This window comes from Metopolophium dirhodum, chromosome 1, assembly GCF_019925205.1.
Source record: "Metopolophium dirhodum isolate CAU chromosome 1, ASM1992520v1, whole genome shotgun sequence".
In the NCBI taxonomy this organism is placed as follows: Eukaryota; Metazoa; Arthropoda; class Insecta; order Hemiptera; family Aphididae; genus Metopolophium; species Metopolophium dirhodum.
In genome coordinates this window covers 115,046,881-115,060,047 of record NC_083560.1, presented here as the reverse complement: position 1 = coordinate 115,060,047, position 13,167 = coordinate 115,046,881, and the positions used below count along the sequence as shown (strand labels likewise).

Sequence of the window (13,167 nt, the reverse complement as noted above, 5' to 3'; positions counted from 1 at the left end):
GAATTTTGGCGAATCTTTTTGCAAATTTGGTCAGCTCCCCCACTTCGTCCGATCCGTTACAAACCAACAGCAATATTTAGCAAATTAATTGCAAATTGGTGAAAATATATTTGTATTATTGTTATAATGTTTATGAATGTCTATGAATTTTACGAACACTAAAACTAACACAAAAACTAACACTTCTTGCGATCCGATCCAAACAAACTCCAATATTTAGCAAATTAATTGCAAATAATTGCAAATTGGTTTTTAGAATACGATTATATGATTATATGATTTATTATTTGTATTTTGTTTCTCTTATTTATTACACCATGCTACTAAACAGTCTCGAGCTTCTGTAATATACATTATTTATGCACTATTTATAAATATTTTACTTTTAATAATTTTCAATAAACATAATTTTTACTAATTACTTTTAGTGTTTTGATATTTTGTATTTATAATCCATAATTAGTATATTCAATTTATTGTTTTTATTTAAAATTAATTCAATACTTTAATTTTAATTTTAATTAAATGTATTAATTATTTATGTATAAATCATTGTTATTAATTATTCTTATAACTTTTAGATACCTATACCTAGTAAACCTACATTACTTTAATTAATTATTTTTAGAAATCTTTTTGATCATTATTATTAAATTTAAAAAAATTCATAAACATTCATAAACATTATAACAATAATACAAATATATTTTCACCAATTTGCAACTATTTGCAATTAAATTGCTAAATTTTATATTAGCGCTGGTTTGAAACGAATCGGAAAAAGTGGGGGGCTGTGTGTATTAAATAAAAAATCTATATTTGATAAAACCATTAAAATTCAAAAAAAAAAAATCAGTATTTAATTAAAAAATCTATATTTAATAAAAATCTATATTTGATAAAAAAATCGATATAAAATACATATCTGTTAAAAGAATCTATGTTTAATAAAAAATCTGTATTTAATAAAATGATCAATGCTAATAAAAACTAAAAATTAAAGTGACTAAAGATATAATATATATATTAAATATAATAATTATAATGATTCAAAATGATAAATGTCTGTTTTAAATATTTTTTAATCATTTAAGATTTTAATTTTACTAAGAATTTTTATACAATAAGATTATTTTATCAAACATATTTTAATTAATATTTTTAAAGTGAATTTTTTACCCAAATTTTTTTTTTTATCAAAAATGGTTTTTTTTTATTGATTTTACATTTTTTATTAGTTTTTTTTTATTGCTTTTTTATCTAACAGATTTTATTTAGAATTTAATTCAATTTAGGTTTTTGTAAAAAATATAAATTGAATACAAATCTGTTTGATGGAAAATTCATAATTTAAAAAATCTAGTCTGAAAAAATGTATCTGTTGGATAAAAATCAATAAAAATCTGTATTTCAAGGAAAATTAATAAAAAAAAAAAAAATCGATTTTTGATAAAAAATTCGTACTTTATAAAAAAATTTGACTTTTATCGATTTTTTAAAAAATTCACTAAAATTCCAATTTTGATTTGCAAATTCTAAAAACCAATTTGCAATTATTTGCAATTCATTTGCTAAATATTAACGTTGGTTTGGAACGGATTGGACGAAGTGGGGGGGGGGGGGGGGGCTGACAAAATTTGCAAAAAAATTCGCCAAAATTCCAATTTTGATTTGCAAATTCTAAAAACCAATTTGCAATTATTTGCAATTAATTTGCTAAATATTGGTGTTGGTTTGGAACGGATCGGACGAAGTGGGGGGGGCTGACAAAATTTGCAAAAAAATTCGCCAAAATTCCAATTTTGATTTGCAAATTCTAAAAACCAATTTGCAATTAATTTGCTAAATATTGGCCTTGGTTTGGAACGGATCGAACAAAGTGGGGGGACTGCATGAAGTTAGCCCCCCCAAATCATTTTTTTAGTTTGCGAGCGTGCACTAAATTTGCAAACCCTAAAAACCAATTTGCAATTATTGATTTGACCATAAGTCTCGAGAACGCTATAGTTGCTATGGTAGCATTATCAGTGTTACACAACATGAAATTATATATTAGAAAAACACTTAAATATCAATAATATAAATCCTAACGATAACAACAATAGTAGCACAGAAGATAGTAGTGAAGATGATGATTATAATGAAGAAAGTGAGAGTGATAGTTCTGCAGATGAGGACAATTATTATAATGTTGTACAAATAAACCAAAATAGAGGTAATGTAGCAAGAGCGTAGTACATACGACAGTTTTTTTTTATTAAACGTATGTAATATGCAGGGCTCGGAACTTTATGCGCTAAAAAACCATGAAATATGTGCATACGTATGCACTAAAAAAAACCAAAATATGCGGTATAATATGCATTTATTATTTTATAAAAGATGTATTTAAAAGCATAATTAATAATTACAGAAACAAAATTTTTTTTTATTTTATTTGTATTTTTCTTTTGATAATGAAGCTGTTCTATACTGGATCTATTCCCAGAGTCCTAAATTTAAAAAAAAAATAGAATTTATCAAATACAGCGATTATTAAATCATGTTAGGTATTCATTATTATATTTACCTGAATTACACTGAATGATAAGATGCTTTTTTATGTTTTCAAGTTTAAATGATCGTCTGTTGTGGCTCAGAAGGTTTTTGTAAACAGAAAATGATCTTTCGACATCCACTGACGTAATTGGTGCGTACTTGTAGAAAATAAGGTCATTTGTTGTTAGATCTTCGGGAAGACCATCCATGGTGGAGATAGATCCACTAAGTATTGACGAGATTTGTTTTAATGTTTTTAAACCGATATTTTTAGACAAAACATTTTCCATTTTTTCATAGACTTTTTTCCCTGGTTCACCTTGAACGGATTTTAATTGTGTTTGAACATTGTCCACGATACTCAATGATTCAGCTAAAGGCATGTTTTTAGTCTGCAGTTTCAAAATTGATTCAGAAAGAACTTTAAAATTTGAAGTAATATAAACCAAATTATTTTGAACGTGTTCTTTTACCAAATTTTTTTTTGAAACTTTTATACTTAAAGCATCATTGGAGTCCAACATATTTACAACATCACGAATTTTTTCGTAATATTTACAATAATAAAGTACAGCATTGATCCAGGTACCCCATCGGGTTATGATTGGTTCTGGAGGTAAAGGGATATCCGGTGCGTATTTTTTTAAAATTTGTATGCGTGATGGTGCTTTTTTAAATATTTTTTTTACATTAGCTACAATTTTATCAACAGTACCAAATTGATTTCGTACTTCCTCCGAAACTCTATGGAGGCCATGAGCAGCACAAGTCACATGTACCATTTTAGAGTAGAGTGCTTTCAGAGATTTTCCACACTTTACCATATACGGCGCAGCGTCGGACAAAAATAATAAAACGTCGTCGTGTCTTATCCCATGAGGCCATAAAATGCTTAAAGATTTGTCAAAAAGTTTACAAACTGTAGAGTGATTGGTCTTTTCTAGGGCTTCAGTATTCAGTAAAAAAATTGGACCAGCAGTATCCTCTTCTAAAGTCCCTATTATTACATTAGCTATATACCGACCTTCTGCGTCTGTTGTTTCATCAAGTGACACCCAAATTTTTCGGTCGAAAACACGTTGCCTAATTTTTTCCATCATTTCGTTGTAGCAGTCGTCTAAATAGAATTTTCGAAGCACAGATTCTGTGGGGACATCTTTTCCAGAATAAACTTCCAAAAATGTCCGAAACTCTATATTTGATAGTTTATTTAGTGGTATATTAGCCGAGACCATAGCTTTGCATAAATCCAGGTTGAACTTCGATTTTTTAGACGGTAAATCATTGGTTAATAGTTGTTGGCACTTGGTCTCTTTTTGATTTTCTTTACGTTTAACAGAACGCAAATGTTTTTCTGTTTTCAAGTGCTGTATTACGCTGGATCTTCTTTCCGAATCGACTTTCGTTTCGCAATATTTGCAAAATAATACCCTAGTGTCAATACTAAAAACATTTTTACCGAACTCAGACACGAAAGTATTTAAACGACTACTTAAATTTTTTTTTTCTTTAGGCATTTTAACTTTTGTCTGACAAATATTAAAATCAGAATATTACGTGGCACATAAGCGGTAATCGAGCACGGTAAGCGAACAATACGAACTACGAACACAGTGAACACACTAATTTATTAAAGTAACAGACCACCGTTATCGAATATGTTTTCGACACACGATCAAACACATACTAACACACACCACAAATATACAATATGCCAATATCATTGCCCACTGGTATATGGGTATTTTGTTTAATTTTATCTAACGAGCGACTTCAATATAAATTATAATCTGTGCAGTCATTACGGTAAGAGTAAGGTATTGGTCACACTACACCCGATATCGGCCGAAAAACGTTCGGCCGAATTCGGCCGTATACGGCCGAATATATTAATTCAATTGAATCTATTTATAATGGTCACACTAGTTCAGAATAATTCGGCCGTATACGACCGTTAACGGGCAAAAACAATATTATTTGTTTTTATCGGCCGTTTGAATCCGAAAATGGATATTTCCTGCGCATCGTCTACCAATCCGAAATAATACCAATATAGTTGAACAATTATTATTATTAGTATTATTATTCATTTACATCAAACACTAGTAAGAAGACGGTACGTCGTACGTCGATAGTTTTGTGTTTCATTGCCTGTGTTTTATTTAAAATACGTATCTTTGAATTTTGAAATAATGGTTGATTGCGAACGACTAATTAGTTTAGTTTTTGAAAGAGAACCTATATGGGATTCTACAAGCAAAAAACACCATAATAGAGATATAACCAGGAAATTGTGGCAGGAAATTGAAAAAGAAATGCAGGTCAAAGGTAAGTAAATATAAAAATGTAAATACATAAATTTAATTTGAAAATTAATAAAATATTGTAATTGAGATTATTGTTTATTATTATTATTATTAATATTGTGATGGTGGTAAATCTGAATTAAATTTGATAAATAGATAATAAATAAAATACAAATTTAGGTTATGAATAATTATATAATATTATTATAGGTAAAATTTAACAATTGTTACTTTTATTTTATAGCTCCAACAGTTGTGAAATAATCTTTAAAAGTATCACGTATTATGTATGCTTCCGTTCTTGATCTGTTATTGCGTCTAGATACTGAATGTGTTTCTGAGTTTATAGTTGGGTCACGACGAACCTGCTCCAGTAGTGTTTCATCTATACCTTCTTTATCGATGATAATATTATGCAACAAACATATAGTCTTAATAACTATATCAATATGTTCCGGGTTCATTTGAAGTTCGGTTTTTAAACATCTCCATTTCGATACCAAAATTCCAAAAGTGCATTCAATCATACGCCGAGCTTTGCTCAAACGGTAATTAAATGTTTCTTTTGCCGAATCCAAATTTTTATCGAATGGATAGGGTCTTAATAGATACTCTTTCAGTGGATATCCTTGATCACCCAATAGAACAAATGGCATTGGAGTAGTTGTGTTCGGTAATGGTCTGTAATTAGGTACATTAAAGGATTTAGCTTCCAAATTTTTAAAAATATTTGATTCGGTAAATATTCCACTATCGCTCTGTCGTCCGTATGCTCCTATATCAACCGATATAAATTTATATTTGGCATCACAGACTCCTTGTAAGTGGACAGAAAAGTAACCTTTGTAATTATAAAACATCGAACCAGAGTTATTTGGGCATTTTATACGAATATGTTTTGAGTCAATACATCCAATACAGTTCGGGAATTTCCATAGTTTCTCAAAATCATAGGCAATTTGTTCAAATAATTCAGTGCTTGGGAACGGCATATGAATGCTAGAAAAAACCTCCCAAATAGCATTACAAGTCTCGTAGATAATTTTACCAATTGTATTATGGGCCATACGGAATGAAAATGACAACGCTCGATAAGATGTGCCTGTAGATAGATACCTAAAAAATACAAATAAATAAACATACATTTCCTTGAAAAAAAATAAGCAATTATTGGCAAAACAAATTAAAGAACTTCTAAAAGTTTCAAGTACCCAGGAATAATATGTTTATGGCAATACTAAATTTGAACTTGAAAAAATAAAAAATAATGATATACATTATGCATGTACATGCATATATAATATTATGTATTTTTAATGTTTAAACTGCTATTGTACTTAAAAATTTGTGTGAGAAACCTTGTATTACATTTTTAAACTTTTTTAACTTTAAGAATAAATTTTTTTTGTTGTTTTAGATTCTGAGCGGAGCAATGAATTTATTGATTTAACAATGATGATGTGTGTTATTTATTTAATTTTTTTAAAAAAATTTTTGTGTGTGTATACGATAAGTATAGTCGAAATAATGTTTCGGTTTCAACTTCAGTATCTTGTTCGATGGGACCTATTAAAAATTGCAATTTTGAGTATTTTATGTCTATGCAGATTATTCCACGAATCTACTCAAAAAAGTACATTTAAATGATTAAATCTTTATTAAATATTACGTAATTATTTATTTTCATGTGTGCATGCATTTATACATGTAATATACTTACATTATACTAATTGCAGATCACAATGGTTAGACTGAAAAGTTTTTATGATATAAACCAAATTATTTATTTTTTTTTTGATTGGTGGTGTGGAGGTAAATGTTTCAAATAAAAGAAATTTTTACTGGTTGTTTAATTGGCATTATCTATACATGATAAAATTCGATCAAAATATTATCATTTGTTTTGAACTGTTTAGGGACATTTTCAGTTTCCAATTTTATTAGTTTTTTTTTATAAATATCAATAAAATTTTATGTGTTGGGCCAAAAAGCCTTCAAGACTCCTGATATATTGCTACAATAGTATAGTTGAAAATATTAAAAATACATAGACATTATTTTTTTTATAAGAATTTGTAGTTCAAAATATTGACAATATTTATCAAATTTAAAATTTAATAATTATTTTGTAATTAAAAATTTATAAGATGTTCAAATTTTGTAGTTAAGGATTGAACATTTAAAACAAAGTTCTCCGTAGGTATAAGTAGTTATTTCCATAATCAAAAAATCTAAAAATATACACGAACACAGTTTTTTTTTTAGTTATTTGAAGTTCAATTTTGAACGAAATTATGTATTAAATAACCAAGAATAATGATTTTACTTATTTTCTAAAATTTTATAATATTAATTCAACTTACCGCACGGATGCCGTAAATAAAAACAACTAAGAAGTAATAAAAATACAAATATAATATAATATAATTATAATATGTATAAACATTTAGTAGGCTAATTTTTTTTTTTTTTACATAGGTGACATTTTAAAGACTAAATGGGCAAGTTTGAGAGATACATTTAGGAAAGAATTTAAAAAATTAAAACGTCCCACAGGATCAGGATTAGAAGAAGAAGCTGTTGAATCTCAGTGGAAATATTTTGAGTCGTTATATTTTTTAAAGGATAATATAACTCCTAGAAAAATGGTGGGAAACATAGTAGAACAATCAAAAACTCATATTGATGAACAAGAGAGCTTTCCAAATTCACCATGTAATTCGTCCATTGATGTCGTGAATGATTTTGATGAAACAAGTTTTTCTGAAAAACATACTGAAAATCCATCGTCTGGTATTTTATCTTTTGAAGAAGGACCATCATCAAAAAAAAAGAAGGGAAGAAATGATGTGATGCAAGATTTACTAGCAATCGAAAAACAAAAACTTCTACAGTTCAATACGATACAGGCAAATTCACAAAAAAAAAAAAATGATGAAGATGAAGATTTTTATTTCCTTATGAGTTTGTTGCCTCATTTAAGAGAAATACCAAAACACAGAAAGTTAGCTGTAAGGCTTAAACTTCAAAATGTTGTAATGGCAGAACAAACTGAAAATACCACTGGATCAAGTAATACTTTTACTCCTTCAACATTCTTTGTCAATTCATCGATTCCCTCATACTATATGAATCAGCCCGAATATTCTTCATCAAATTGCCAGTCTAATATTAAGAACACTATTCCTTGTGGTCAAACAAACTTAAATCCTACAGCTGTAGATAATACATGTTTATCTTCTTGGCAAAACATTAATAACGAATAAAAAAAAATGTATATTTTATAAGCAAGTTAATTTTTTACTATAATATTAAAAAGGTATGTATTATTTTTTTTTAAACTGAAAGTACGAAACGTTGTTTTTTTATTAAGTTGTTCAATAAAAGTTGTTTTCATTATTTTATTCTTATCAATTTGTTCAATAAAACTTTTTTACTATTTTATACTGATCTATTTGTTCAATAACTTTATTCATGTTATATTAAATTTGTGTAAAAAAAAAAAACGTAATTATAGCCTCGGAAAATTATAATTATCTCATTTCATATTAGTTATTTTATATATTAATTGAAAAATATTAAGTAATGATTACCTATTAACAATAATACTAATACTAATATAAATAATAATATTTACCTTAAAGTTACTACAAGTCTTTCTTCTGGAATTATGCATTTTCTGAAACTGCAATACTTTTCTATGTATGGACGAATTTTTTCCAAAATATAAAAAAAGGTTTCAGGTGATACCCTCATATATTCAAAAAATTTGATTGGCTGTTTTAAAAGTTGTGGGAAAAGCGTGTGAAATTCACCATATTTTTCCCTTTCTTCAAATATTCTGTTGACCCACCATTGCCTTTGTACTTTTTCACTGAACAGTAAATACTTTAGAACAGGACTGGTTTCCAAAAAATAAAGTTGGTTGATTACTTCCATTTCATACAACTACTGAACAACGAATGAGGCATATTACAATATATTCAAACGGATGTGTATATTCGACCGATGACGGGTGTAGTGAGACCAGAAAATTCGGCCGATAAATGAACCCGAAAAATCGGACGAATTTGACGGTCTCGAATCGGCCAATATCGGGCGTAGTGTGACCAATGCCTAACAGCCAATTCTTATTTCTTAGTAAAAACACTATAAACTATGCGGGCGAGCGTCGCCGACGGTAATAGTGACAGCTATTGGAAAAATAAATATTTTATTCTTGAAAACATTTTAAACAATATTCAATTATCAAAAACTTGTTTGTTGTTGATTTCTTATACATTTTTGCCATAAAATGCATTTATATACTCAAAATCTTTAAATATGCATAATCATATAAATTTGGTAAAATATGCAAAAATATGCAACATCAACTTTTGTATTTCAACTGTATGGTTCATGAAACGAATTTGTATCGAATCAGATTTTAAATATGCAGCTTCCTGAGAAAGATGCAAATGCATAAAGTTCCGAGCCCTGGTAATATGTATATTATAGGTAGATAACATATCATATTATATCATATATTATTATTAGTTAAAACTTTTTTTATTTTTATTCTTGTAACTTTTGTAAATAAAAACAAATCTCATAATATATTTTATAGTACCTAATAATTATCATATTAATATTTAACAATATATTTTTGTAACAGTCATAAATATATAGTTTAAAAACAATTCACATAATATATGTTATTACTTAGGTATAACAGAATTGTTGCGTAGTATAAGTAGATGACGAGAAATTAAAAATGTAATCTGATACATATATTTAATTAGAACAGTTTGAATCTTGAATCTGCTTCAAGGTCTCCAACTGTTTAGTTTTTAATTCATAATACTTCAATTTTGCTTCGTTTATGAGAAAGCGCTGGTGATGATCTAAAGTCAAAAACTTTTTTTCTAATTCAAACTTTTCTTTTTGTATTTTTAATAAATTTGCTTCGTATTCAGTCATTCGTATATCTAAATTATTTCCGTTAAATCCTTGATTTTTTTTTGTACCTAATACAAATACAAATTCTAATATTAAGACATGTTACTTACTTACTAAGAACCCCCATATGATTCCAGTACTTTTACGTTTATAAGTAGTATATCGTTCTATCGTGCGTTAATATTGATTTAACAATTAATTATAATATATATATAATAATAATATAACTATATACATATAATCAGTGTTTGTCAAGTTCCTTATAAAAAGGAATTCGTTCCGTTCCTTGTTCCTTTTTAAAAAAAAGAATTCGTTCCTTTGTCGTTCCTTTGGAAAAAGAACTAGTTCCTTTTTTAGTTCCAGATAAAATTAAAATTCTTATTTAACCATCAATTTTTTTTTTAACAGATATATTTAGGTACTTTAATTTTTAATTATACTTATACATACCTACAAGTAAATTTATAATTTACTATTAAGTTTAAGAAAATAATACTGACTGCAGTTTTTTTTTTATACGGTTATAACTACTGTAGTACTGTATAACAAATGCAAATCACAATTCACTTCAAGTCTTCACATTATTCACAATATGAAAATGAAACACTGATACCGGCTGTCGACTCTCGACTATACGATTATTTGACTTTTCAGACATTTGGGGTTTTCGGTATAATCAAATGACGTATTTTAGTAATCTATTCGTATGTCAACTATCTTATCATTTATTGTTGTTATAAATAATTATCATTAAAATAATATTGTAACGTCATATTAATATGGTAATATATTATTATACATTTTAGCTGTAGGTAAGTACTAGGTATTACAATAGTCCCGACCCGCATCGTAATTCATAAATGATTTTATTGTTCAGTCTTCGGTGTTCATGCTATTTTATTTTCCGTTGACGCAACGACAAGGATTTATATTTTATATCGTAATAATGTAATATAATAGTATATTATACCCATTTCTATATATTAAGTTATAACTTATGAGTTATGACTTATGAGAAATATTAATAAAGTTACTAATGACCAATAAGTAATGAGTACCCTGTACCAGAATACCTACCTAATGATTAAGGACTAACACTTTAACGGTGAAGTTTGATACTCGGATACTCGATAACGATCATAATATTGGAAATATACACACTAAAAAAAAAAATATTTCAATTTCAATTATTTATATATCTGTGTAAATTGGAACTTGAAAGGAACGAAAAATTTCGTTCTTTTTCCTTGAAAAAAAGAACTCGTTCATTTTCTCGTTCTTTTTTTATAAAAAGGAATTCGTTCAACGTGCCGTTCCTTAAAAAAGAATTCGTTCCAGGAATCCGTTCCTTTTGGAACTCGTTCCTTCCAAACACTGCATATAATATAGAATTACTATTATATATATATTAAATATTTGATATTATTTTTTGCGATATTTAATTAAATCATATAAAAAATAAATTACTAATAGCAATATAACATTATAAGGTAGCATTATATGATAGTAAAAGACTTTACTTTTTTGGTCTGGTTATTTGTAATAGGTGAATAATTGTATTCATTTTCATCTACTTCCTCATGATTAGGTATTTTCATTATTTTTTGAAGGTCTTCATCGTGTATTAATACGTCATAATCAATAATTATGTGCTTTAAATTTAAATATAACTTGTTAACAAATAAATAATTTAAATTAACATAAAATTGGCTTACATCTTCAAAATCATTTGTTTGTAAAAACTCATCTAAGTTTTCAGCACATATTTGTATACCGGTATTTGAAGTCGCTGTCGATGATGCAGGTGACTCTTTTTCTAATATTTTGAAATCATTTGTTACAGTTTTGTTTATGCCAATCTAAATAAGAAAAAAAATAATAATCATAATTAAAAATAATAACAAAGTCAATAATATTATCAAAAACTATTTAGAGAGAAGATTACCTAAATAAGAGTCAGTAGCAGTGGCGCAACCAGGAATTTTTCATGGGGGGGTCTGACAAAATAAACCATCTTAATTTTTATAAACAATATTCTTATGTTTTTATTAACAATACATTTTTTAAATTTTATTATTATTTTAAATATTAAATAAGTACTAAACTAATTAAGAGGATGCTACCCATGCATGTATGGGTAGCGTCCTCTTAAGACATAATTTTACAATGAAAAATCTAAGCGGCGATTTATTGAAGCTAATACTTCAATTACTTCATCTTCTGTAACTGGAACTTCTCGGTGTATGTTAAGAACCGCTAATCCATGTAACCTGGTTGATAAATCAGATATCTAGAACCATAGTTTACTCTATGTCTAGAACCATGGTCATGATAATAATTATTAAGGTCACAGATAACATGTAAACATGATAGTATTAAATTATTGGTTATTGCACTGTAGCAGTGTAGCCACAACACTACTTAATTGATGTAGTCGAAAAATCAATTTATATTTATAAATTTAATTTTTATTCAAGTTTATTGAGAAAATGAAATTAATTTACTATTATACGTGCCAAGGGGGGGGGGGGGGTCCAGACCCGGAGTCCACCCCCCTGGTTGCGCCACTGGTCAGTAGTCACAGGATAAATCACTACTTTTTTTTAACAGCAACATTAAAGTAAAATATTTAAAATGTTTTATGTTAAAAAAATGTCTATAAATAGCTCAGAAAAAAAGACAAAAATCTTATAATTACAATTATTATAAAAATTATAAATACTATACCTTTTTAGTTGAGGAGCCGTCATTGTCACAGTCAAAAACGTTTGTATCTTTAATAAAGTCCATTGGCATTAAAGACTGCAATGTCATGTCTAATTTGTTTATTGATTCTGGTGGAGAACCTCATCCAGTTTGTTTTAAATTTTGTTTATATGACGAAACATTTTTTTTGGAAACTATTTTCATTCGTTTCTATTCGCCTTTAATTTGTAGTAATATTCTTTGAGTTTTTGAATTACCATTAAATTCTTTATAAATTTGCGACCACGCTTCTAGTTTTGACTTATTCGTATTTGTGTCACAATTTTTATTTTCAATCACTTTGATAAATGGTGTGACGATTTCAGTTAGTAGCTGTTTCTCTCCACTTTCCCAATTAACCCTTTTTTGTTTATCCATTTTAATAAACTCAAAAATAGAACACGAAACTAAAAATAAATTCATATAGGTAATCTAAAAATATTTTACCACAATTCATTAAATATAACGATAACAATGACATGAAAAAAAAAACACATGGGAAAACTGTAAATAGAACATAGAATGTATTTTTACATTATTTTTTTTTTTAGATTGGCAACAATTAGTAATAATATGGAAATTTGGATGGCTCTATGGCTGTTTATAATAAACCAAAGATAATCCAGTTTTTCAAAACTTA

The 13,167-nt window shown here is 27.4% G+C and overlaps 2 protein-coding genes across 2 annotated transcripts; one reads left to right on the top strand and one right to left on the bottom strand.

Moving 5' to 3' along the window:
• Positions 1-2,363: 2,363 nt before the first annotated feature.
• LOC132933486 (uncharacterized) lies at positions 2,364-2,921 on the bottom strand. Its single transcript, XM_060999756.1, has 2 exons — positions 2,570-2,921; positions 2,364-2,492 (listed from the first exon to the last, which is right to left on the bottom strand). Exons 1-2 carry the CDS (start codon positions 2,919-2,921, stop codon positions 2,479-2,481), a joined length of 366 nt encoding a protein of 121 aa, XP_060855739.1. The 3' UTR covers positions 2,364-2,478.
• A 1,836-nt stretch (positions 2,922-4,757) lies between these two features.
• Positions 4,758-8,120, top strand: LOC132933614 (uncharacterized). The gene is made up of 2 exons (XM_060999879.1): positions 4,758-4,866; positions 7,323-8,120. Exons 1-2 carry the CDS (start codon positions 4,854-4,856, stop codon positions 8,108-8,110), a joined length of 801 nt encoding a protein of 266 aa, XP_060855862.1. The 5' UTR covers positions 4,758-4,853; the 3' UTR covers positions 8,111-8,120.
• The last annotated feature ends 5,047 nt before the right edge of the window (positions 8,121-13,167 follow it).